Genomic DNA, 26,883 nt, shown 5'->3' on the forward strand with positions numbered 1-26,883 from the left:
AGGCTTAGCTTAGGTGTCTGGTATGAGACAAAGGGAGGGTAAGCACTGTAGAGGCTGGGACTATTTTTTCCCGTGTCACCATTTTCTAGAATGAACTCCTTGAAGAGACTAATACTGTTTACAATTTAAATTTTGCATTGAGTCCAGGTCAGGGATCTCAGTAGAATGCGGAATATTGACTTTGCTAACTTGAGGTGAGGTGTTTGAGTCTTTGGTACTTGAATGTCCAGCCTTCATTTAATACTCTCATCCCATACACTCTGGCCAGGGTAAAGGGTTGGGTGGGGAAACAGGTCTGTCCAGGTTCTCCCAGCACAGAATCTAGGAGAAGGCTTGGTCGTCTTGTCCCTTGCCCCCAGCTCCAGCCTTGCAGCACGGACTCGCCTTAAACAAGAAGAATCTCTTGTTTAGCTGCTATACTGGGGACTGTCCCAGCTGTGTCCCCTCTCGCCTCCAGGGCCTCATCTTGCCACTCTCGGTCTCAGATGACCTTCCCTGTGCTTAGCTTGTTTTTCGGTTTTCGATGATGTGATCAGAAGGGCAGTGACATCATCAGGTAACACACCTACCTGACTGTAGTGTTCTCTAACCCCATGACCCTGCACCATCCAGCCCCCGCCTGGCTCTCCTCCTGGCTACTCTCATCTCTCCTTCACTTGCCTGCTTTCAGCCTCCTTTCACTCGAAAGGATTAGAGCATGGCTCTAGGGGACAGCCCTGGGCTTCTGCCTGTGTAGCTGGGTGACCTTATTTTCTCTGAGCCTCAACTTTTCCCTCTGTAAAATGGGGATTGCGAGGATTAAAGGATATAATATTATATGAGACAGACAAGGTCTGGCGTCTACATAGTGAGTAATCCTCCCATTTGCCCATCATTAATCTCGCCGTGTAGTTTGTTCTTCTTGCCATACATCACCGCTCTGTGCTTTGGTGCTTGCCCCTGCCTTCTCCTGGGGAGGTTATGAGGACTCCTGACCACTCCGCAAAGTGAGGTTGGTTCCATTGCCTCACTGAGGCCTCTCACCAGCACCTGCTCCCCCTGAGCCCCTCCTGGAGTCTCAGTGGGACGCCCTCATCTCCGCCCACCCTGCCAAACAGCACAAACGCAAGGCAGCATCTGGGGACAGGTCTTAGGCTGAAGGGCAGTGCTGAGTGTGTTCTGCTTGGAGGCCCAGTCTTTCTGCTCCAGGTGTCCCAATGTTCTCCTCCTCCTCCCCAGGAAGATTGACTGACGCTTGTCATTTGTTCCTTGGCTTCCCAGTCACATCTCATTGGCATCTCTCTTATCCTTCCAAAGAAGGGATCGGCTCTTGAGGACAAGAATTTTGCTGTGTGTCTTTGTGACCCAAGTGGACCTCATATAGTGGCTGTAGGGTGCAGAGCACAGCTGGGGGAGCACAGCTGGGGAAGCACAGCTGGGGGAGCACAGCTGGGGAAGCACAGCTGGGGAAGCACAGCTGGGGGAGCACAGCTGGGGGAGCACAGCTGGGGGAGCACTATCATTCTAGCGATTGTTGGGCCAATGACTCAGGATCCCTCCTCAGAAGCTCGGGTGGGGCTCTAACTGCTTCCCATGATCTGGACGACCATCTCCTCCTCACCCATGCAGGGGCCAGCCTTGAGCTTCTAGCCCGTGCCCTTCATGGACCTGTAAGGAGAGCTGGCCATGGAAAACGGCACATCTCAGACCTGTCGGTTGGTGGCTCCCAGACTTTCTGAGCCTCCGTTTCTTGCATGTGGAATGGAGGTGGGGGCACTGTGTTGTCAAGAAAGTTGCAAGGCCCTGCTACCTAGGGCCTGAGCTGACAGTGGCTGATCATGGGCGGTGTGCAGGTCATTCCAGTACAGCGAGAGCTGTCCGAGTGAGTACTCAGGGGCAGGAAAGAATGCAGGTCATCCTGCCCTAGAGAAAGGGCCACGCTTGGGGAAAGCCATCCACCTTGTGATGGTGTGTTCCAATTATCACCTTATTTGAAAACCAAAGTGGGAGTGGCTCAGGGCAGGATGCAAGTGATTCAGTGAGGACCCTGGTCTGACCCTGTGTCCTGGTGTTCCGCTCAGCCCCTGGCTCCTGGGAAGAGGTAGGCAAGTCAGATGTGGTGGCTTCAGGGAGTTTTACTGGGGCTCCTGGGCTGGCCTGTGCAGGTTTAATATGGCTGAGGCATTGGTCATTTCAGCCCTGAGAAGGGTGGTGAATAAGCTCGCCTGAGGCTGCTGGCAGGCTAGGTCGAAGTGCACATCTGCCTTTTAGGGGAGAGTACCCTGCTGCCCTGCTTGGAGTGTCACAGACAAGAAGGGGTGGCATGTGTGTGACTGATACTCGTCCTACACAGACACCAGCTGTTCTTCCGGGAACTGGTGGACGAACCGGTGCTTTTTATTGTATGGTACTTTACGCACACAAAGCAAATGCATCATCTATGGGATGTCATAACAAGATGAAACCTTGAGCTTCCCCATACCCGGAAGAACCAGAACATCGGCATCTGTCCGTAGGCTTCTCCCTCCCCACCCCAGCACCATCTCCTTCCACATGTGACCACATCCTGATTTTTTGCCTGTTTTTTGAGAGAGAGAGAGAGAGAGAGAGAGAGAGAGAGAGAGAGAGGAAGAGGAGGAGAGGGGGGACGTGTCTCTCCCCCAGTCTGGAACTCACTAACTAGGCTAGACTGTCCCTAAAGATTCTCCTGTTGATGCCTCCCCAGTGGTGGAGTGTTACAGCACACTTGTTCGCGTGGCTGCTGGAGATGGAACTCGGGTCTTAGCTTACAAAGCTCACTGATGGGGCCATCTCCTCAGCTCCTGAACACGAATTCCATGACGAAGATTAACAGCTGGATGTAATGGCTCTCACCTTTAACCCCAGCACTGTAGGGGCAGAGGCAGGTGGACCTCTGAGTTGGAGTTCCGGGACAGCCAGGGCTACACAGAGAAATCCTGTCTCAAAACAATGGCAACAATAACAAAAGATAAGATGTAACCGGAGATATTAATTCCCACAATACATTTTTTTACTTTGCTTGTTTTTAAAATTAAAAAAAAAGACTAGAGATAGTTTGCCTGTGGTCTTTTGTGATTTCCTCTTCTTTGTCTTATTTTTTGAGATGGGGGTCTTGTGATATAGCCTTGGCTGGTCTGGAACTCACTATGTAGATCAGGCTGGCCTCAAGCTCACAGAGATCTGTTGCCACCCAAGAGCTAGGATCAAAGGTGTGCGCCACCACATCTGACTTTGTTCTTTGTATATTTTGTTTCTAAATTCCTCATTGCTCCCGAGTCTTTCTGTATTCCCCTCTTGCTCACAGTCGTGGAGGAGTCTGCTCTCTTCCTTCCATGTGCCCTTGGAGGAGAGCTTTCCCTCTATACACTTGCCTAGGAGTGGAGCAGTAGGTCATGGCTACTGAATGTTGCTGTTCCCCAAACACTGCTCCCATCTCATTCCCACCATCCCTCTTTTTGTCCATGACCTTCCGGAGCTTTGTCAAATTCCGACTCAGTCCCTTGTCCCCGGTCTCTTACCAGCTTGGCTTCTGTCCCACCCTCACGGGGCACACCCTCCAGCTCTTCTGAGCATCGTTTGGGCCGAGCACTGTGTCTCAAAGAATGTCTCACCACACTGGTCCTATGTGATCCTGCGGCGAAAGTACATTTAGAAGTTAGCCTTGCTCGTTGGGCGCTCAGTGGCACCAGGTGCACCGCAGAGATGACCCTTGTTTGCATTTGTCTAGTCTGTTTCCCCAAAGTAGCTAGCCCAGGGGTCTTTTCTCTCTTAGGAAATCCTCCTGCCCCTTTCAAAATTCAGTGTTTTTTGTTTGTTTTTTTATGGTCTTATTTTTCCAACTGGGAGGCTGTAAATTTTTGCAGGCTTGTGTGTGTGTGTGTGTGTGTGTGTGTGTGTGTGTGTGTGTGTGTGTGTGTGTGTGTATGAGAGAGAGAGAGAGAGAGAGAGAGAGAGAGAGAGAGAGAGAGAGAGAGTGTTTTGTCCAGTGTCTCCATCACTTGGAGGTCATGAGGTGGATGAATGGAAAAGCAAGAGCAGTGAATGAAGCCCACAGTAAGAGAAGCATTCATCTCGTTGCTCTGTGGTCCAGCTGGGTCCCTTGTCCTGAGAGAGTCAGAAGCTATGGACACTTGAGGCTGTTTGGCCAGTGTCCAACCCTGCCCACAGTATTTCTGCATAGCCTTCCTCCAACACCCACGTGGAATGAGTCACTCACATTAAGCCTCCTGTCACTGGTTTGGGGGCATCTGTTTCACAGGGAGGCCTAGAGGCCTTGCAAGAGCAGAGGATCTGCTCCATTGTCCCCAGGTTCTCAAGAGTGGCTGCTTACTCCCTGGCTTGTGGGTCAGTGCAGTCAGAGGAGATCTCTTGGTTATCCTTGCCAGGGACTGGAGGGCACTCTATAAAGCCTGCAGACTCTGGAGTCAGACTAGACGTGTCCCCATGTACCTGCCAGTCTCAACTCCTCTCTTTCCACCCACAATCACTCTACTGACTGTGGGAACAGGGTCTCACTTTGTAGCTCTGGCTGGCCTGAAACTAAATATGTAGACCAGGTTATCGTGCCCCCCCCACCCCAAATTATGGCAACCTCCTGTCTCTGCCTCGCAAACGAGGTCATGTTCCACCAGCCTGTCTCTTTGTTTGCTGGAGTTCTGTTTGTTTAAACTGAGACAAGGTTTCATGTAGCCTAGGCTAACCTGGGATTTACCGGGCAGTGGAGGATATACACTCTGATCTTCCTGCCTCTGTCTCTGAGTTCTGGGATTAAGGGACCACACTTCCTTTATGAGGTGGTAGAGACAGAACCCCAGGCTTTGTGTGCCTGAGACACAGACTGAGCTACAGCCCCAGATTGTCTGTCTGTCTGCTTGTTTAGACAGAGGGTCTCACTATGCAGCGCTGGCTGATTGCCAGGTAGATAAGACTTTCCTTGAACTCGGGGTGACTCTCCTGCTTCAGCATTCCCGATACTAGGGCTGCAGGTGTGCACCACCATGTGTGACGTTGCTGGGCTTTGTTATTTTGATCCATTACTTATTCCTACAAACCAGAGTCCATAACAGTGCTTGGTTGTTTTGGGGGTACAGGGAGTGGAGGGAGCGAGCATACAGGCAAGCAAGCAGAGACTTGGAAGACCCAAGGGTGGCCAGGACTTTCATGGCTGACCCAGGCAGCTAAGTATACTGAGACAAAGATCTCTTTGATGCAGTGTGGCTAGAGTGCCCTGTGCTGTAGCAATGTCCTAGAACGGAGGGCTCACAGAGCGTGGCTTATGGCCATGGTCCTCAGCCTCCTGCTGAGTGTGCTGGGAGACTGTGCTTGCACACAGAACATTAGGACCGCTTCCCCCCCCCCCCCGAGTTCAGAACTCCAGAAGGTCAGATGGCAGGGACTGAGGATGCTAGGGGCGCTGCTTATCACTCTCGGGCACACGTCACAGAATCTCTTGTTTGGCCTTGAAGTTAGGGAGGCTCTTCAGACCTCGTTATTCCCCAATTATAAGGGGGCAAAGCAGCTGCTCCCTTCCCTTCGCACTGGTCAGCCTTCGTTCTAGACCTGTCTTCATTCTGGCCTCCCAAGGGAAGAGATGGTGGGCGCCTTGCAGAGACTGAGGTGACACATGGGTGCCAGGGGCTGTTCACTGGGGAGCGGAGAAAGCTGGGTATTTTTCATTCCAGGTAACAGGCTGTAGCCTCCTTAGCGAGGGAGAGCAGAACAGGGTGGTTCAGAGGGTTGGAGGCAAGTATGTGAGATTGCCAAGCTTGTGTCCCAGAGGCAAAGAGATCATTGAGCTGTCAGAGCCAGAGAATCTGGTAGAAGAGGGCTGAGATCTTTGTGGCGAATTCAAAGCAGTTCACGGACCACTGGTCTGCTGAGAGCTTGGCTAGTGTGAGGGGCAGGGGAGATGGAGGTGGTGGGGTTTTATTATCCTTTCTGCAGCCGTACAAGGTGAAACTTGTTAACAGGGTGGTCTGAATTTCCCAGAGAGGCAGAAGGATCCTGATCGGTGCCTATTCCTCAGCGTCCTGAGACACTTTCTCAGGTTGGACCCAAAAGTACCCAGGTTTCTGCCAATCTCCTTTCGGACTCACAGATAGTCCCCACATTGCTACCTGTGGGATCTGAACTCGGTGGCTGACTGTCAGCCCCTGCCTCCGTCCACCTCGCCCCTGTGTGTCGGTGTCCTACTTCCATCTCTGTGTCCGAGGCTCCTTTCTTCTGACAGCAGAAAGATGCACATAGAGCATCCCCTTTTACATCTTCCTTCCCGGTCCAGGTCACACCCACTGGGAATACCCTGGAAACACCCATTCCGCACCCAGTGTGTGCAATATATCGAGGGTTACACTTGGTTGGAAGGAATCAAAGATTTTAAAGCAATAACAGCAACGATGGTGCCAAGTGTGGTGGCTGGAACCTACCTATAATCCCAGCATTTTGTAAGCTAAGGCAAGGTAATTTCCATAAATTAGAGGGCACAGCCTGCTCTGCATAATGAGTTCCAGGCCAGCCAGAGCTATAGCAGTGAGAATACCAAGCCCCTATGGGTTTTGCATCCCATCTTCCCATGTGGCCCCTTTCTGTGGGTCTCCTCAGCTCTGCTTGGAAGCTGCCCGTGTTCTTGCAACTGTCCTTTAGCCTCCATGTGCCTAGCCCTGTTATTAGATTATACAGTTCTCCAGGTGAGGGGCCACAACAGCACTGGGTTAGTGTAGGACACACATTGGGGGCAGAATAAGTGAATTCTGCCAGATTGTATTCTTACCAGAGATTGGATCAAGACCATCAGACAAAATGGCAGCAGTGTAGGAGGCGAGATCAAACCATTCAGACCCTGGACCTCCTGAGTCTCTGCTTTCTCATTGGTACAATGTAGCAGCCTGATCCCCTTGGAGCTTTTGAAAGAATGAATCTGAATCTGGAAGTTCTGGAAAACAGCTTTGCAGTCTCAAAGGTGGCCTGCTCCTCCCAGAACCCCGGGTCTGCACGGCAGCAGTGGTTCTGAGAACCCTCATCTTCTGGGCTTGCTATCTTGGAAGAGGCCCAGTCACCAGGAACTCTCTGTAGTCATTTGAACCCATGTTAACCCTTCTGATCCTGGGACAGAGCTCTTTTGTCTCCTGAGGATGCCCGGGACACGACCCTGCTTTGATACAGAGGCAAAAATGTCAAGGGTGGGAGATTCACACCAACATTCAAGGGAAAAATACCAGTAGGAAGGAAGGCTCCAGTATGAGTCCAGTACTCAGCCTGAACAACAAGACAGGCTGGGTGTCTCAGCTCTCCACTGACACACTGTAGAGACCCCACTCCAATAAGTTCCCTCTTGCCCTCTCAGCAGTCTCAGCACCTCCATCACTAGCTGTATGACCTCACATTCCCGGGCCTCTAGAACCTGTGTCATCACCTGTCAAATGGGGACAATAACGTCATTGGGTTCCTTGGCAAATTAAAGGATGTATTTCGTGTAAAATGCTTTACATGACACCTGGCACAGAGTCAGGGCTCAATAAATGCTGGCCTTTACAAATAATAACCATTGTGAGTGCCCTGGAAATGGTCTCCCCCATCGACTCCCCCACTCCCTTACACCTCAGGAAGTCATCTCCTCATGGCCTTATTAACTACTGTCTCCCCAGATAAGTGCACCCCATATTAGCTTATTCACCACTGAGTGTGCACCTGTAAAAGCACCCCCTTTATTTCATTTATAGCTGTTCCACAAAGAGGCCCCCATTACCTCATCTCCACTTGTTTTGTAGGTTCCTCCTGTCTGTAGCCACTCAGGGCCAGAGTGAGTTCTGAGGGAGCCTTAGCCACGGGTCTGTGTTGACATCTGCCCACATGCAGAAAATACCCAGCTCCTTTGTAGAAAAAATCTATAATTTGTCCAAGCCTTGAGATGCAGGCCCGTAAACCCATCTATTCAAGAGGCTGAGGCAGGAGGATGGAAAGTTCAAGATGAACGTACGTCTTTAATCCCATCACTGATGAGGCGGAGGCAGGTGGATCTCTGTGAGTTCAAGGCCAGCCTGGTCTACATTGTGGAGGTTTAGATCAGTCATGACCACATAAGTGCACACTATGTCTCACTGAAGGGGGTTAAAAAAGTGAAAGCTCAATGTGGGCTGGAGAACTTAGTAGGGCTATCTATCTCTGTCTATATTTCTCTATCTATAAAATAGGAAAGGGCTGAAGATATATAGCTTTGCAGTTTCGTCCTTGCCTAGCAGTATTGGGTTTAATCCCCAGTACTGAAAAAAAATCTATAATTAGAGTTTATTTAAATGTGTGTGTGTGTGAGAGAGAGAGAGAGAGAGAGAGAGAGAGAGAAACAAGAGAGAGTGTGTGTTTTATATACAAAGAAATACAACACAACAGACTGTAAAAGCAGAAATGCTTGAGGTGTCAGCTGAACCCTGCAACCCTGCAGTCTCCTGGGGTGACAAAGTTAGGCACAGTGAGAGGACATGGGTGTATGGGAAGGGCTCAACCTGCAGAATGCATCCCCCCCCCCGCCCCCAGCTCCCGTGCAAAAGAACTCAGAAAGATGTGGATCGCTGTAGCAGGCAAGTCTTGAGACCTTGAACCCAGAACTTCTGTGGACACCCAACATGTCTGGGAGCGTCTGTACTCCATAGGCATGTAACCCCCACTGCAGGACTCAGCAACCTGGGAGGGGAAATCAGGAAGGGAAAACTCTCAAAAGAAGAGAGATACAAGGAGGAATGAATGTAATGTGGGGCAAGGGGGCTGGGGTCCCCCAACATTGCCGAAGACAAGATTTCTTTTGGAAGTGGTTTTCATGGCGACCCTCCTTTTCGAATGAATGTTATTTAGCGAGCAGTTAGTAGTGAGGCTCTTAAACTCAAAGCTTGGAGGCGCCTGTGATTTATACCTGGCCTGTGTAGATGAGGGACATGCCCAAACACTTTTCACTCACGCTACTGATCAAAAACAGTTTGGCTGCTGTGGCTGTCAAGATGGAGGCTTGAGAAACCTGGAGAGCTAGGATGAGAAAAACACCGGGCTTGGGAAGGAAAGGGAGGCTAACTCTGGGTACCAGGATGTGTGGCGTGGGGCGGAGCCGATGGGGCCCAGCGTTGGAGTCTCATGAGCGGCCCTAGTCTCCTTTGGCTCCTGGCTTGCTCCTTGAAATGCAGCGAAGACCCACTGAGTACCCAGACCTAAGGACGCGAAGAAGAGCAGACATCAGACTGTGGATTCTGTGTGAAGCCAGCATTGAGCCTGAGCGGCCCTTCTCTGAGAGCTGGAATACCTAGCGGGAGTCCTGCTTGCAGCTATGAGTGTGGAGTGGGCACTCAGGAACCCAGAGAAGAAAGGCTAGGCTCGGTGGAGGAAGCGGAGGCAGGAGCCCAGGACTGGTGAATGTGACGGTGTGGGTGCGGGGCATGGGGTGCGCAGGAAGGTGTTGAGGCTCGCTCCCGGGAATGGGCCCGGGAGGGAGGAGCAGGCAGCGCTTTGAACTTGCGCGCAGCCTCCAGAAGGAGGGCGGGGGAAGTCCAGGTGCCGGCCGGGCTGCCTTCACCTGCGGATCCTTGGCGCTGTGGGGGACGAGGCGCAAGGAAGACCTCCTGGGAATGCAGTGGAAATACCCACCTTGAAAGGCAAGGAGCGGGAACGTAGCCCTGAGCGCCGGGTGTGGCGCTGCTCCCGCCCCCATCCCCACCCGCCGCCCGCTGCAGCGCGCACCTGCTGCTGGTGCTGGTACCAGTCCGGGTGTCGATTCCAACTCCCCCAACACCTCCCCCACCTGGTGGTGTTCCCAGCATCTGAACTATCGAGGTTCCTGCCCTGCACAGGTTCCATCTAGAAGTCCCCACTAATGAGTTGGGAGTTTCTATTGTTCTTCAAAGTTTTATTATGACCATTGTTAATGAGGGCTGTGGATCTTGCTTAGAGGTTTAGGGCCGGCAGAACGTGCTACAAGGGCCTGGCGTCGGAGGGGGCAGGAGATGTCGCTCAATTGATAGAGGTGCTTACCTCAGCATACCCGAGGCCATGGCTTTGATAAACCCCATCCTACCTGGATAGGGAGCCGGAAAGGTGATAGCTAGTCCCCGGTCAGCTTATTCTACATAGCAAGTTTCAGGCCAGTCAGAGCTACATAAGGAAAAGTAGACGAAACTAATACAAGGAGTAAACATCTACATGCCTCCTAGTGCCGCCATTTTTTAATGTTTTACACGTGCATGTTTGTTTTTGCCAAACAATTGCAAAGTGAAGTTTCCCCCACCGCCGACCTCAAGCCACCATGCTGGTTAACAAAATTACTAAGGACTCCCCGTGATTCCGGTTTCCTAGGTGTCTTTCTCTCTGCCTTTACCCTAAAGGTTTTTGACGCAGGCTCCAGTCATTTCTTTTCTCTTGTCTTCATTTTAACCTCAAGGTAATTCTCTTCATGCCCAACACACTGTCCATACTCTTTAGAGAGCTTTGGTCTGTAGTCTTTGATCATGTGACCTATTCTCAGGTCATCTGCCTGCTTCTTTAGAGTCCTATGACTTGTTCTTCTGTCTCTTGTTTTCCTGACAACTGAGGGTTACCTCTTAGATGAACTGTCTTTGGCTGGGGAGCTTTATAGATGAGGTTGGGTACCCCACATTGCGCCATCCTCAGCCATCCAGCTGTCCTACTTATTTGGAGGTGTTTAATGGGGTTTCTCAGTCTCTTTCCCAGATGGGCTGGTCCAGCGAGTTAGTACTGGAGTCCATGTGTCTGGGTTTTGCAAATCTACCCCTAGTGAGCTGGCTGCTTAAGTGTCTCACCTGCTTTCCTGGTCCCAGCAGCCAACTGGGCAGTGATCATCCTTGGCTCTCCAAAGTGGATGGTGAGGAAGGTGTGGGAAAAGGTGAGTTCTCTTGGCTCTGGTTCAGCAGATCTGAATGTCTGTATCTGGGAGTTGGTAGTTCTTATAGATTTTAACCACGCCCATGAACATCTGTATGCTCTCAACATCTAGCACACAGCTGGCCCAGTGTAAATGTCCCTAAAATGAAGACAGACACCAGGCTGGTGGCCCTCAATGAGCCCCCCCCCCCAGAAAAATGGTCTCTGGTAGCAGCTTTCTGCATTTGAAGACTCGGATAAAGACTTCCCAGGCTGGGTGACAGTTGTGAGAAAAGCCCAGAGAGCCAGCAGGGTGACTTCTGCCCTCAGCTTGTCGTGGTGATAGCCCGAGTAGGGAGGAAAGGCTGGGGAAGTCAGTAGGAGCCTCTGGGTCCAGTCCAAGAGGGTCCTGTGTCCATCAGAAAGGCAGACTCTCCACTTAGTTGCTGCCAGTGAGTGAGAGAATTTGTCCTCTGAGAAAACTCACCATTTAGTGGAGAGATGGACTCTGTAGACAGCTCAGTAGAGGACGTTCAAGGTCTGTCTTCCTCTGATAAGCTGAAGAGATGACCGGGAGGAACAACTTAAACTGAAGGCAACAAGAAGGGATTTTAACCTCAGCTCCTGAGGGGTGAACAGGAGCTCAAAGTGAAATGAATGGCTCGGCGTGCGGGTTTGTCTTTTACCAAAACTCGACTCAAAGAGAATACATGAGAACTGGGGACACTTCTGACCTAGGAACCAGCTGTCTGCTTTCCCAGAACAATTAAACCAGATCCTGTCAAGCCCTCACTTCGCTGCAAGTGAGAGACTGCCCCAGCCATCTCTAACTGCCTTAGAGGGTCAGCAGGGAGGAAGTGGTATAGAAGGGTTTGAAGGAACTGATGAAGCAGGCTTGGCTTAAGGGGAGTTTATAGTTGTGATTGGCAGGTCAGTAGGCAGAGAAATGAATGGCAGAGCCCGGAGAGAAAAGGATGGCCAAATCGAGCTGAGCTTCAGTTTCAAGCCTAAAGCCTAGGCTGGCTCTCAGCCTCTCTCCCCTAGGCACTCCTGGTTTTTAGAATTCTTACCCCAAATGGGACTCCACCCTCAGTCAACTACACAGTGCCTCTTCTGTATAGAATTGGTGGCTCCATCCAATACATCCGAGGCAGGAACTATGCCAGTAACATGGAGTCCCAGTGTGCGGGCTGAGCCTCTGTGAGCATATGAGAGGTTCTGTGTGGTATAAGGAGATGGAGCTCTGGCTGGAGGTTAAAAGGCCTAGGCCATCCCCCCCTCTGCTTTGAACCATTGAAGGACATTGGATGAGTCACTTCACTCATGGGGGGGGGGGTGCAACTTCTCCTCCCCCCCCCACCCCTCTACCCCTGCCCTGAGAGAAAAAGAAGTGAATCGTCCTACCAAGCTTTGACATTTTGTGACTTGATGCTTTAATGGTTGGTAGCCGGCTGGCTCTGTGACCATTGATAGGAGGCTTCCAATCGCCTTCCAGGGCCTCTCACATTGCATCTGCCCTCCAGTCAGCCACAGGCCAAGAAGGGACACTTTTCAGGTAGAAACTTCTTTTCAGCAAGCCTTTACTACTGATCATCAACCTTGTACTCAGAAACCCTGCTCTAACTGACCATCGCTTCTTCCGGGAGGGTCAGTGTGCCCCCACTAGAAAGACTAAAATGCATCCTCAGAGAGTCATTTGCAACCTAAGTAAGCCTTTGATCCCTGACTGTCTTCTCTGTGAAGCAGAGCCTCACTATGGCCTCTGGGGCCAGGGGCGAGGACCCGACCTGCTCAGTGGGGGTGGGGAAGGGAGGATCATGAGGACTCACTTGGGGACTGCTTGGTTAGAGGAAATGACTCAGTTCTTGCCCTGACCTCCTGGAAGCCATGTCCCTCCCTGAAACAGCTGACATTTCTCAGAGAGACCTGGACCCGCTATCTAGATATTCCCGGCTGAGTCTGCTTCTGTTGAGTCCTTCTAGAGACGATGAATCAGACCAGGCTGCAGAGACTCTTGTCTCCTCCTTCTACCCTTTCCCTTTCGGATTCTCTGGATCCCTCCCTCTCTCTACAGTTTACTAGCTCCCTTAAGTCCTCTTTAGGACCCGCCAGCCTGCTCCATGCTCCAACCCCCAATCTAGCCAAGAGGGACAGTCCTTCTGTCCCTGCCGCCGCCTCGGCCTCCCTCCTCCACTGTGATCAACTCCCCCTTCCTATGAAATAGGGTGGGGGTGGTGGCTCATGCACAGGACACCTCAAAAAACAGGTTTCAACATTTCACAGGTTTCAACATTTTTCAGGCGGACTTGTCACACACCTTATCAGATCTGGGCCTGCAGGCCCTCTGAGGCACAGAGTAGACGCCGGCACATTCCAGTCAGGCTTGGGCTCCCTTCGGTGGGAAGGGTCCACCCAGCTTCTTGGGTGGAGGCAGGACCGCTACCACTTCCCTCTGACAGGGGTCCAAGAGTGGCTGGCCCCCTGATTGCATATTTCTTCCCACATCATCTTCCTTCCATGGGTGCCCAGAATTCAGTCTCTTTGGGGGTCCCTCGCAAGTGCACTGCTGCCTTTAAAGGCTCCACTGGGCCCTGAGAGGAACTTCTAGAAGTATTGGGTGAAGATGAGTCGCTGGAGTTACTTCCAGAACATAAGCAGTCTTTCTGCCAGCAGAGCCAGCAAGTGCTGTTGCTCGAGTTCCATGGGAGCTTCAGGAAGAGAGGAAGAAGGGCTGCCTGCCCTTCTGTGGCTGCTTCCTTCCAGAAGGAATGGCCTTGTCAAGAGACTCTGCTTCCCTGCTCCTGCCTTGCTAATGGTAGCGCTGGTGACGGCAAAGACTAGCCAAAACCCAGAGGCTCAGAGTTCAGCCTGAGAAACATACCCAGAGGCTGGTCTCCAGGCCTCCGCAGCTCTGACTGGGTGGGAGGTCACCCTGGGGGTAAACCCCACTCTGTCTGTCAGAAAGGAGTCTCCACAGGAGGGCCTGCCTTAGGGTGAACCAGAGTCTCACCTAGGGAGGAGACAGGAGAAAAGGAACAGAGCTGAGGAAGGGACTTTGTGATGACTGGCCAGACATGCAGGCAGTTTGCCTCTCTGTAAGGACTGTGAAACCGGAGCCAGGGACACAACCTGTGGTCCCACAGTCTTTAGGCCTCTTCATGTGAGGTTTGTGCATACCGGACTGTTCGGGCAGCATCGCTCCTCCCTGCCTGGCACATGGTATCGGCAGCCCCATCCTGAGGTTTCCAGCTGACCTGGGTACCCTTTGGGAGATCAGGTCTAGTGTGCCTTTCCGATGTACCTTCTGAACAACTGACTTCAAGTGGGAACGGCTGCTTTCTGCGTTCCTCTTTGGGCTCTGCACCGCCCCATGATCTGGACATGGGGTCTGCAGCTGTCACTGTCCCCAAGGCTCCCTTTTCCTTTTGTTTCTAGCCTCTAACGAATGCCATCTCCATGGGTCACCCTGGTTCAGACCTTCCACACCTCTTCTCTTTGTCCTTATCTCTCTGTTTCCTGAAGCCCTTCATCTTGCAATGGCCAGTAGGCCCATCCACTGCCACAGCCCCAGTTAGCCTTTCCGGCTCACCAAGGCCTCCGGTGGTGGCAATGTTTTGCCGGGACCTTAGTGCCAACTGTCACACCAGCCTTCCATCTGTTTCCCAGCTTTTGATCTCCAGTTCTGCCCTTGTCCCGTTGTAGGTAGGATATAGATCAACAGACCAAAGTCCAGCTCAGGATGCTTCCAGCTCTGCCAGCTTGCCCGGAGTGGTATAAAACTTGGCAGGTGGGGCCCCTTGCCATCCCCCACCCCCTCCTGAATAGACCAGGTGAGAGACAAATGGTAACCTGGGTACACCAGCTGTTGTCCCCAGCCTCCTAGTCTGAGGCTGCTCTGTTCCAGGTGCTTAAGCGAGCCCAGCTTTAATCACCAGGTGCGTAGCTGCTCCTGATCACAGCAGTGGGGACCTGCTGGCCCCACCCTGGAAGACTCAGTGTTCTTCCCTACGCTACTGATGACTGAGGATGTAAGTGACAAGTAGCCAAAGACCATCTCCTGCTCACGTGTGGCATCCACAGTACCCTGATCTGGTAGGTGCTTGAAGAGGGCTCGTTGGCCTGCCGTTGACAGATGTCTCCTGGCCTGGGTGCTCCTCCGTGGGGCTTCATTCATCTCTGTGTTCCTAGCACCTGGAGCTCGGCCAGGCTTGGAGTCATCACTCGCTAAGCGATGTTGAGTGAGCAGGCGCTGAGTGAATGTGTTTACCAAGGAAGGACTCGAGCCCAGCTGCTCGACCAAACCCTCCGTTCGCTTATCCTCCGCTGGGCCCAGTCTGCAGGCCCAGACTCAGGCAAACTGGAAACCCAGCCCTGCCCTGGGCTCCACCCTTTTCCCTTCAGCCTCTGCATGTGAGCTGCTAAAGTTGTCTCCGTTCCCGCGGGATCCAGAAAGGCAGGTATAAGAGATGGAGAGAGGTCCGGGTGCCCCCGATTTCTGTGAAGGGCAGCGTCTAGGTTTCATTTGTGAACTGACGGCCACGGTGTCACGTGGAAATACACTTAGCATGCACTGTGATGCTGGGGAAGGGCTAGCTGTGTGCTCAGCTTGCACGGGGCCCTGTATGTGTCCAGATCAACATAGATTCCTAGGAAAGGGGGCAGCAGATGCATCTTGGGATTTCTCCCTCCTCTCTCTCTATCAAACCTTCTTGCCAAGGTGCCGGGGCAGACATCCTCTTGCAGGGCCCATAGAGGCTCCAGGAGTTGAGAGAACCCTGACCCACCAGTCTCAGCTCTTTTCCTAGGCATCAGGTACACGGTCCCCTGAACTTTGTCCTCTCCCAGCAGCTTTAACTTCCCTAAGTGGGAAGGCCATGCTTCGGTTCTTTTTGCCCATTTCTCAAGATCTTCCTCTGGCTTCTAGAAGTTTCCATATTGCCCAGGAGGTAGAGTTCTACTGGACCAAACATGGGTTGGGCCTCTGTCTAGTATTGCCTCGAAGCCAGCAGACAGAATACCTGGCTCTGTGCCCTTCTGGGGATATTGGAAGCCCTTTGCCTTCCTCTCCCTCCCAATGCCTGGGCATTTATGTAATGAGAACCTAGGCTTCTGGATCAGAGTCTCATGACCTCTCTGAGGTCAGATGGATGGCTACTTATCATAAGGAGGAGAAGGGCAACAAGAGTAAGACTCATTCACACTCATCCCAAGACTAACAGAGGTGCCAGGGAGCCTCACCCTATGCTGTGGCCCCAAATACACTCTGTCCACCCTGCTAAGTCCTAGAGAAGCTAAGCATGTGTCTTTACCACACCCTGGGACTCACAGGAAGGGACAGTGGGGCAGAGAGAAGAGTCTGCTGGCAATGGGTGGGGGATGTGGCCATGACTTCTGATCTTTCCAGTCAACTGAGCTTTGAGTACGTATCTCCATTAAAGTGGACCAGACTAGTGGCTCTCAGAAAGGCCCCTAACATTGTGGGATTCAGAGTTGAAGAGATGGTCGAGTGGTTGGGCACCCTGACTGCTCTTAAAGAGGACCCAGGTTCAAATCCCAGCACTCTCATGGCAACTCACAGCCGTCTGGAACTCCAAGATCTGACACGCTCACATAGACACATACGCAGGCAAAACACCAAGGCACATAAAATAAAGGCAAATAAATGAAAACTTTCTTATAGAAAAAAATAATCGAGGGACTCAGGTGGACACACGGTCCTAGTCATTTTAGCTATTACTGATTGTATAAATCAATGCATTAAATACATTCCAATGTCAAACAACTACCACTATTGTTTCTAGAACATTCTCCTCATCCTAAACAGTCATTCCTGAGGAACACGAGCCTAAGCTGAGGCTGCTGGATCCTGCAGTATATAGCAAATTCTCTTTTTTAAAATGCTTTATATATAGGGAATGGAGGGAGGTTGTGTTTGCGTCCATTTCCAAACAAAAATAGTTAACCATTAAGATAGCCTGAACTTGGTGACCTGCCCCTCTCTCCCCCAACATCCAACATCTCCCTAAGCTCTAAGGTCCTGTCCGGAAACTTTAAACTTAAAAGCAAACAAAACAAGCTGGCTTGGATACAGGGGAGGCCCCCTAGTAGGATGAGCCTGGTGTAAACTTGCAGAGCCAGCCTGGCCTCAGCAGGGGCTCAGTCATGCAGAGGGATGGCGAGTCCGAGGGTCTTTAAGGCCACAGGACATTTCTCTTTGTAAGTCCATGCAGCAGCCAAGCTGCCCTGAATTCTCCAACAGAGACTAGAGATGTTGGTAGGGTGCCTTCTCAGCAGGCACAAACGCCTGAGTTTGATCCCCAGTACCGTCTGTATAAACTGGATGTGGTGGCCCATGCCAACAATCCTGCCACTCGGGTAAGGGTCAGGAGGCTCAGAAATTCAAGATCACCCAGGACTACATAGGAGGTTCAAAGCCAGCCTTGGGGTACATGCAATCCTGTCCCTAAAAAAACAAAACAATGAATTCTGTATTTCATGAAAAGTCTTCTGTATCTATATATAATTCTACATTCGTGTGAAAAATATTAACAAGCCACTTGTGCATACTTTGGGGACTGCTGCAGATCTCTCCCTTTTCCTTCTAGTTAATGACATCTGTAGGTAAAAAATATGAATTAACCCATTGAAATGGTTGTGTCTGAGTTGCACACCTGTAATCCTAGTACTCAGGTGTCTGAGACAGGAGGATTGCAAAGTCAAGGCCCACGTGAGCCACAGACTATGGCCATGTCTCAGAGCAACACTATCTTGGGATGTAGTAGCTCCCTAGTAGAGCCCTTGCCTTAGCATGGGTAAGGTCCCGGGCTCCCTCTGCAGCAAGAAAAACTGTGTCTGATCTTGTCCTCATGCATACCCACCCACAGCCCTTTGCCTAACAGGTGACAAAGAACTGGGTGTCAGTGGCAACCTGACAGGGCCATGGGGATGTTCTCAGTCTGGCCTAATTGGACAGTGACATTGGTCTCTGCTGTCAGCCTAAGCCCCACTCGCATCTATGACTTGTCCACCTGGCCGATTGCATCTGCCTGGGCCTGGATGGTAGGTGGTTGGGATGAAGGATGAGTTGCCGTTTCTGGGGCTGAAGACAATGGGACCTTGAGCAGAGCAGGGCAAGTCAGGGACAGGAGCTGGGTATAAATAGTCCCTACCCAGCTGGGCAGACCTGGCAAGCCCTCCAACCTCCCCCTCACCAGCTGCCGGTGCCAGCCATGCCCCAACCTCCTTTGGGAGCCTGGTCACCATCTCAGATCCTCACTGGAGGAAGTCCCTCAGCGGAACTGAGGAGTCTTGTTCTGTGTGTGGGTGAGACCTCCGGCTGCCTGGAACCTGCTGGGTGGGGGCATCGGGCTGGCTCTTTGGGGTGTCCTCTATTTCTTGACTGGAAGGCCAAATGTGCTGGTGTATGCGTGTGGGGAGACAATTGTGTCACGCAGCAAACAAATTAGCCAGCCTTCTGTGGGGAGAAGGGGAGAATGGGGTACAGGAGCACTCATACTAGGAAAGGTTACTTCTGCCTGGGAACTCACAGGAGTCTTTAGAAGTGATTCAGGGACAGTTTAGCCTGGGTATGGGCTCCCGAGAGGCTCTCAGGTGGGGAGCTCTGCAAGCTTAAAGGGTGTGAAGCAGTTTCAGCTGGCCTCAAGGCAAATCTAATCAAAGCCTCTCACACCAGGGAGACAGAGAAGATCAGGAGGCTCTCGTGTTGACTCTCCCAGGGGAACAAGCTCTTCTATAATGGGGACAAGAAGTGGGTTACACTGATATGTCTGCAGCGATGGAACGTAAGCCACGCTGTGTGGGCACAGCTCGGGCCGACAGGGCATGTCAGGGAGGGCAGCTGTCCTGTAGAATTCAATCCCAAGGCCACAGCCTCAAGGCTGTCCGTAGATCTGAGCCCTGTCTCCAGAGGCCCTGGCTAATTACCACAGGATATCCAGATAGAGCCTATTGAGACTTTTGACCAGAGCATCCTGGAAGTGCTCCCATGCCCTTTGGTTAGTTTGAACATTCGTCCAAGTCACACATGGCTTTGCTCAGCTCAGCCTGTCAGTCACAGAGGGATTTGCTTGGCCAGCCCTGTCAGGGCTGCTGGTGAAGGGTCTCCGCTCTGGCCTGGGGCCTCCTCACGCTTGATGGGAGGTGGCCTTAGAAATTTCTGACGTGTTGTACCAAGTCATGGAATTGAGGCTGAGGGAAATGAGATTGGCGCCACGTCAGGGACAAAGTCCCGAGAGCACGGAACCAGAGGTGGCTGCCATTGCTTGGGGGATTCCGATGTGCCTGGCACTGAGCTGTATCCATTTACTCTTCCAGTGAGCTCTGTCTCACAGATGAAGAAAGTGTGATGTCTGGAGAAGTTAAGCTTGAGGTAGGCAGAGCGGATGTGAGCTGAGGTGAAGAGACAGGTTTGGAGGGAGGAGCGAACCTAGCTCTGGGTGACAAGTGTCTACACAGAACCCTTGCTAGGTTTTCCTTTCTGATGTCAGTAGGGCTTAGGGGGCGAGTGGCTGACCAAGTGTGTGAAGATGAGCTTGATCTACAACACTGCAGAGAGAGGGCTTAGTTGGGGGCAGGGGTCTGTAGGGGAGGAAGAGGAGAGAGAGAAGACAGGCCAAGAGGGAGGAGGCTCAACTCTGGCACTTCATGCCTCAGAGATTCAGGCAGCTTATTTAGCTCCCTTGCCTCTGTTTCCCTCTCTGTGAAATGGGATGATAGTGATGATGACACTGTCTCTACCTCATAGACTGGTTGTGAGGATTAGGACATATTTATTATTAGAATAAAGACATAAACATTTAGAACTGTGCCCAGCTTAGGTCAGACACATAATACGTGTTTAGGAATACATAATTAGGTGTTTTGGCTGGGCTTCCCAAGGCCTTTGCTATGTGCCTTTAGGCTCTAGGCTCACCTTTGTTTCCACTCAGATGTGAACCCACCAGGGTGTAGACAGGCCAGGCCTGAAGCCACCCCAGCTCCCTGGGGACCCAGATAGATATTACCCATAAGGCAGAGGTAAGTGGCTTGCCTAGGAGCCGTGGAGCCTGGTAGTTTAGTTTCTGGTGTGGGCAGCTAGTAAAGCCCCCACTGTGTGCTGGGTTGTTATCAGGCAACTCAAGAAGGTTAATGAGGAGTTGGTGGTTAGCCATGATGGTGCGACACTAAGGTGTCTGTGGCCACCTCATTCTTTTTCTCTCACTCTTGTCCAGTCTCAACAAGAGACAGTCTCTTGTAGCCCAGGCTAGCGTGTAACTCCTGACCCTCTTGCTTCTGACTCCCAAGTGTTGGGATTACAGGAATGCATAACCACATTCCTAGCTTTCCCTTTTCTAAAGGGCTCAGGGCTGGGGTTGGGGAGAGCTCAGTGGGCGACCGCTTGCTTGGCAAGCTCGAGGCTCTGAGAGCTGGGGTCAGGACGTGGCTCCTCAAGGCCACCAATGAAAACCCCCCCAGTTCTGCCCACTCCCAGTCTCTCTTCCCAGTGGTGAAACCTGGACTTCTTCCCGTGGCAGCTGAGGCCAGAGGCTGCCGGAAGTGGTGGTGCTGTGTGCCACGTTGTGCTGGAGCCTCTGCACTGAGCAACCAAGGCTCTGAGTGTTGAGTGGGGGGTGGGGTGGGGTGGTTGAGGAGGCAGCTCTGATTGGCCACATACCTGTTCTCAAGAAGCCTAAGGCAAGCTACTTTGTTCTGGAAACCCAGATTCTTCATCAGGGGATAGAGAAGATCAAAAACTGATCAAGCCTGTTCCATCCCAAGCTCTGAGCGTTTGGTTCACCCATGGCTAGCCAATGAAGATTTTGTGTATCTCCTCTGACCTACTCCAGAGTTTATCCCTGGCCCTCTTTCCTAGGCTCTTGTATCCTGGACTTGACCCCAGCCAGTGCCTATGTCTCTTTCTTTCAAGTCACTCTGCACTTTATTATGGGTCTGGTCACAATGGGCTGTGAAGTCCCCCCCCCCAGAGACCCACAATTTCTACTGTCCCTTTCTTGGGAGGAGAGAAGGAAAAGGTAGAGGATCTGGTAGTACCTTGATTTTTTTTTCCCCCTACAGTATTTAACCCTTTCCCCCGGGTGTACTTACCAACGCTATGAAATCCCAAGGGTTGAAGCATAAAGGGTGGAATAATGGGGTGGCTTGACTGAAGCGACAGGGTTGGGGGAATGCCTGCTGGGATTTTCCTTTTGCTCCCGAGTTAAACTAGTCATCAAACAGAGCCTCTGTCTCTAGTGAGAGGGGAGGTGGCATTCTAGAAACTTCTAGGGAACTGTAAAGACGGTGGCAGAGGCCCTTGTAGACAGAGCACCCGATGCCTGAGTCAAACAGGCTCTTGGTGTCCATACTCTTGGGGAAGAGGCTAGAGGGCTTTGTGGAGAGAGAGGGAGAAGGGAGGGAGGGAGAACACTCGGCTAAGACTTATGCTCCCCCCCCCCCCCCCAAGATGAAGCTGAGATCACAATGGCCTCCGCTTCCTTTGTCCTTTCTGTTTGGATTAGTCTCCACATGGCCCTTGAAACCTGGAGTCCCTGAGAGATTGCTCTGCGGGAGTCCTGCAATTCCCACCAGGGCAACAGGGCCCAGCCAGGCACCGCGCAGAACTTGATCCCTGCTCCAGTTCTTCATCTCCAACCCAGGGTTATTTTCGTGACACAGCACAGACCTACACTTGCCCTGAAGGTCAGACGTGCCCATGTCAGAGGGATACTGCTTAAACCGGTGTTGTCCCCTTTTTGGGACACCCTGTAACCAAGGAAGTCAAAAGCAGCACATGAGGTGCCAGGCTTCTGAGCCATGGACCATTCCACCCCCCACCCAGCCCGGCCCATCCTCTGGGAAGATATGACATCCATACTGGGCCTCGTGTTTTGTATCTACAGTGCCATCCCCATTGTCTGCCTGCAGGTCCCTGGCCCTGGGCCAGCAGTACACGTCTCTGGCCTCCCAGCCTCTGCTCTGCGGCTCTATCCCAGGCCTGGTCCCCAAGCAACTGCGTTTCTGCCGCAATTACATCGAGATCATGCCCAGTGTAGCGGAAGGCGTGAAGCTGGGCATCCAGGAGTGCCAGCATCAGTTCCGGGGACGCCGCTGGAACTGTACCACCATAGATGACAGCCTGGCCATCTTTGGGCCTGTCCTGGACAAAGGTACTTGCCTGAGACGGGGTGGGAACTGGCTGGGAGACTGGGGGTGGCGGGAAGGGTCCTGGGACCCTGCCCTCCTCCTCCCGCCGTGGGAAACTCTGAGACCGAGTTCTCCCTGGGAGAGTAATAAAGCTGGTGGGAAGTGGGTGGCGTCCATCCCTGGACAGGACAAGCGGCCTCCATATCATCTACATCTTTTTCAGTGCTGCAGGGGGTTGGGTAGCCCTGAGATGTCCCAGGGTCTTGAGATTGGAGGGCAGGCACCAAGGAGCCCAGAGCCTTCCTTCCCGGATGACACAGTAGGGGCCCAGGCTTTGATGTAGACTTGTGTGACATTTCCCTTATGCTGTGTTAAGTGCTATGCAAATACAGCTTTGGGGTGGGGGTGGGATGGTGCCAGGCCTAGGTGTTGTGCCATGGAAAAGTCTCCCGGCTGTGTGGAAGCTGCCTGGTGCTGATAGCTCTACATGGCCCCTGCAGGTCCCCTGAGAGTTCCTGTTGGTTCCCACGTCCTGAAAGCAAGACGTGCCCATAGACTCTGGTGGCCTGTGGTTCGCTCTGGGCGATCTTGAGACCTGGAAGTCTGATCCTAGTGAATGAAAGTAGTCGCTTTTGACTTTGAGCATGGGGTGTGGGAGAGGGAGGGATACGTGGGTTAACTGCTCCTAAGAAGGGGACTTTGGCTCTAGAACCTCTCCTGTCCAGGAATTTAATGGCTCTAGCTGGCTGGCCTCAACTGGAGTTTTGCCAGCCGATGGGGGAGAGCCTGCTCTCAGGATTGGTAAAAGCTGCATTCACAGCCAGGAAGGGAGGAGTCTGAGAGCTAGCTGGAGGGTGGGCGAAGAGTTTGGGAGAGGGGAGCTATCCACCCCGCCTCCCTTGGGAGCCCCCTCCCCCTTTACCTGTGCTTCGAGTGCGAAGGGTCTGTACAACCTACAGGCAGAAAACGCAGGCTATTGTCGTGGGACAGGAGGGCAATTAGCAAATCAATGGATGATGATTCTGTTTACGCTTCTATTACCAAAGCTAATTATTCCTTGTTTACATAAAAGGTTTGGCCTCTAATTGGGGCCAAGTGGCGGCGGCGGCGGCTGGCTTTTCAAAACTGATCTCGCCCGCCTGTTGGTCTCACCGCCTTCCGGCGCCCCACCTCAGTCCAGGTAGCGCTTAATCAAACTGCCCGGCGTCCCGACGCCTCCCCAAAAGCAACTCTGGCCTTCTGATCACTCCTCCCACCCAGCATAGCGTCTCGCACCGAGACCTTTTAGCATTATACCGGCTCGCAGTGGGTCTGCTGTTTAGATTCGCCGCAGTGGGTTGTGCCACATGCCTCCATCCCACAGCAAGAGGGCAGTTTGTGTCCCGGTGTGCAAGGAAATATGGGGATGAGACACTAGGATTTGACGAAAGCAGTGGGGTGAGGTTCCGGGAAGGTGTACCCGAGTCCCGGTACCCTGCGAGCAGGCGGTGGGTCCCGGCCACTTTTGCTCACGTCCTAGCAGGTGCGGGGTGGGCGGCCGGAAGGCGCGAGGCCGCCGTCCTCCGCGGCTCCCCGAGGGTTCGAGCGCCGCCCCCCGCCGCGCGCCCGCTGCGGTCGCCGCGCCATTCACACGCCCTCTGGCCGCCGCCTCCCGGGGATCGCGCTGCCCGGCGCCGGGGCTGGGGGCGCGGCCCGGCCGCGGGAGCCGCCCGTTGCTACGCGGTGGCGGCCGGCCCGGCGGCCCGGGCCCGGCGGCCGCATTATACGGGTAATGCGGTGTGACACCGCGCGAACAAAGGCGGATTGAGCGGCGCAGCGGGTCCCGCCGGACGGGGACCGGCACAGCGGGGCTGGCAGCGCCGCTCCCAGGCTAATCCCCGCCCCGCCCCCGCCACCCCCACGGCCCCGGCGCTGGGAACTGAGCGTGGCGGGGCCGGGTCGCCGGAAGCCAGGGGCGCCCTCCCCTGGGGCGAAAGGGCCCGGAGGCCCGGATCACCGCCGCGCGCAGTCTGCGGGCCTGGCTCGACTGCTGCGCCAGCTCCCGCTCCGCGCTCCCCGCCGGGCTGCGGGGAAAGTGGGACGCGCCCCTGCTGTGCAGGTGGCGCACGAGGGCTTCGTGTCTGCAAAGGCTTCTGTGGCTCTGAGTATCTCGTTCCCTGCATATTCAGGACGGGTCACGACCTAGGAAAGGAGATCCGGGTCCAACCACCTGTGCAGTATAGCACGACCCGCTCTGGGGACCTATAATAAGAGATGGCCGGGCCTCTGGCCTCGCCGGGCCCTGTCCGTAAAATAGGGTTTAGAACATTGTATGGAATAAAGCATACGAAAGACAGATCTGCGCGTATGCAGCATTCAGGGAGTGGCTTTCACTGTAACAAGGCTGGTGATACCCGTTGAGAATCTCCTGTTCTCCGAACCCTGGGCCCGAGGCTGAGAAACTGCCTTGTCTTGACCCCTTTGAAGGAGGAGGAGGACAGGGAATGGGCAGCCATGGCTGAAGATGCTGTACCATTTTACAGAGTGTACTGTGAGGCGCAATGAGGAATCTGCCTATGGGGAACTGAGGTTCGGGCGGAATGGCTGCATTAGTAGGTTAAGGCTGCAGGTCCCAGTCTCCAGAATGGAAGGCACTGAATTGATTGGTGGAGTGCTTGCGAAGGTGCAAGGTTGGAAGCCAAGAGCCCAAGGACAGGGTGTGGCCAATTTAGCTCTTCAGGGAGCATTCCGGTCCCATCATAGACCCCTCTATCTTAGCATTGTAGCCCTGAACTCAGTCTGCCCATCCACAAAGAGAATAATACTAAGGTCTGGACTCTTAAGAGCAACAGGAGGGAGTCTGGCTCTTCACCCCATGACTGGTGAGCCTTTGAGCTCTTTCTGAGCCCTCAGGGCAAAGCTGGGTACTCTATGCTCCGACCTGAGCATCTTCTCACGACATCCCCCTGCAGCCACCCGCGAATCGGCCTTCGTGCATGCCATCGCCTCGGCTGGTGTAGCCTTCGCAGTCACGCGCTCCTGTGCCGAGGGAACCTCTACCATCTGCGGCTGCGACTCGCATCATAAGGGGCCACCTGGAGAAGGCTGGAAATGGGGCGGCTGCAGCGAGGACGCCGACTTCGGGGTGCTGGTGTCCCGGGAGTTTGCGGATGCACGGGAGAACAGGCCAGATGCCCGCTCAGCTATGAACAAGCACAACAACGAGGCAGGCCGAACGGTGAGGGAGCTACCCACAACTGGGGGGGGGGGGGCACCTGGACCCCCTGCCCTCATGGGCCAGGCTCCCATCCACACCCCATGGTACCCTTTGTCCACTCTCCTTCCTCTTTCAGCTGCCCCTTGAGTGAGTTTTTTTTAAAAGCACATTTATTTATTCATTGTCTCAGTGTATACATTTCATGTTGTGTATGTGGAAGTCAGAGAGTAAGTCAGTTCTTCCCATCATGTAGTTTCTGTTGTCAAGCTCAAATCATCATGCTTGGCCCTGATCCTGGCTTTTTTGGGAGATCTGCCAGGGACCACAGTATGGCTGCCCTGTAGGAACAACACATGTAGGTTATACTATACTGGTTGACAGGCTGTGTCTGTATAGGTCTGTGATGTGGTTGTGGGGTGGGGACTGACTTTGAGTCCAAAGTAGGGTTTCCATGGCCCTTCCTATGGTTGTGGAACACTTAGCTGTCAGCCTCAGTGTCTCCATCTATTAAATGGGATAACAGTCCCTAGTTTGCACCACTTCTGTAGATGAGGTGAATGTGAAGCCTGCCGGTGCTTGGGGTGTCACTAGGGACACTGGTTTCCATCCAGTGTTCCTGGCACCAGGTAAGAGTAAAGGAGGATGTGGTACAGAGGGGAAGGTTCTCCAGGTGGGCCAGCCTGGGCTAGCTGTTGCTCCTCTTCCCTAGACCATCCTGGATCACATGCACCTGAAGTGCAAATGCCATGGGTTGTCTGGCAGCTGTGAGGTGAAGACCTGCTGGTGGGCCCAGCCTGACTTCCGAGCCATTGGTGACTTCCTCAAGGACAAGTACGACAGTGCCTCAGAGATGGTGGTGGAGAAGCATCGGGAGTCCCGAGGCTGGGTGGAGACCCTTCGGGCCAAGTATGCACTCTTTAAGCCACCCACGGAGAGGGACCTGGTCTACTACGAGAACTCCCCCAACTTTTGTGAGCCCAACCCAGAGACGGGCTCCTTTGGTACCAGGGACCGGACTTGCAATGTCACCTCCCACGGCATTGATGGCTGCGATCTGCTGTGCTGTGGCAGGGGCCACAACACCAGGACGGAGAAGCGGAAGGAGAAATGTCATTGCGTCTTCCACTGGTGCTGCTACGTCAGCTGCCAGGAGTGCATTCGCATCTACGATGTACACACCTGCAAGTAGGGAAGCCAGGTAGGGCGTGCGAGGGGCGGGGCGCAGGGCGGGGCACAGGGCGGGGCACAGGGCGGGGCACAGGGCGGGGCGCAGGGCTGCCCTCTCTTCTCCTCCTGCTAGGCTTGCTCTTCCGTTTCTCTTCGGCTTCTCAAGACAAACAAGTTCCCAGTGTTGAAGTCGGAAACCAGGCTTCCCACGCTTCCATGGGAATGGTCTTGGGCAGCGGCTTGGCGGATTTACACCAGGCTCACGTAATAACTTAGGGTGAGCGCGTAAGCCACAGGCAACTGATTAAAATTCTTACACAAATTAGCCATGATGAGCCAGACTAGATTTGTTCGTGGCCGCTGGCTGTCATTACTGCGCATCCAGAAGAGAGATGTTGAGGTCTGGTCCCAGCTGTGCCCCTAATTTTCATATCTCGGGGCCTCAGTTTCATTACTGTCCAAAGGAGTGGTTCAAATGTCAGAAACAGAGGACGGGTACGGTGGCGCTGGCCTTTAGTGCCAGG

At 53.2% G+C, this 26,883-nt stretch overlaps 1 protein-coding gene across 2 annotated transcripts in view; it reads left to right on the plus strand.

Annotated features, from left to right (window-relative positions):
- The window catches only part of Wnt3 (Wnt family member 3), a 43,972-nt gene that overhangs the window by 12,277 nt on the left and 4,812 nt on the right, over positions 1 to 26,883 (plus strand). Inside the window, exons 2-4 of one of the 2 annotated variants that reach the window (NM_001105715.2) lie at positions 21,778 to 22,019; positions 24,948 to 25,213; positions 25,902 to 26,390. In NM_001105715.2, coding sequence (NP_001099185.1) covers positions 21,778 to 22,019; positions 24,948 to 25,213; positions 25,902 to 26,381 — 988 coding nt within the window. In that variant the 3' untranslated portion in view covers positions 26,382 to 26,390. Of the gene's footprint in view, positions 1 to 21,777; positions 22,020 to 23,080; positions 24,858 to 24,947; positions 25,214 to 25,901; positions 26,391 to 26,883 lie in introns of those variants that run through there. The other variant, XM_017597028.3, reaches the window with a different exon arrangement.

This window comes from Rattus norvegicus, chromosome 10, assembly GCF_036323735.1.
Source record: "Rattus norvegicus strain BN/NHsdMcwi chromosome 10, GRCr8, whole genome shotgun sequence".
Taxonomy (NCBI): Eukaryota; Metazoa; Chordata; class Mammalia; order Rodentia; family Muridae; genus Rattus; species Rattus norvegicus.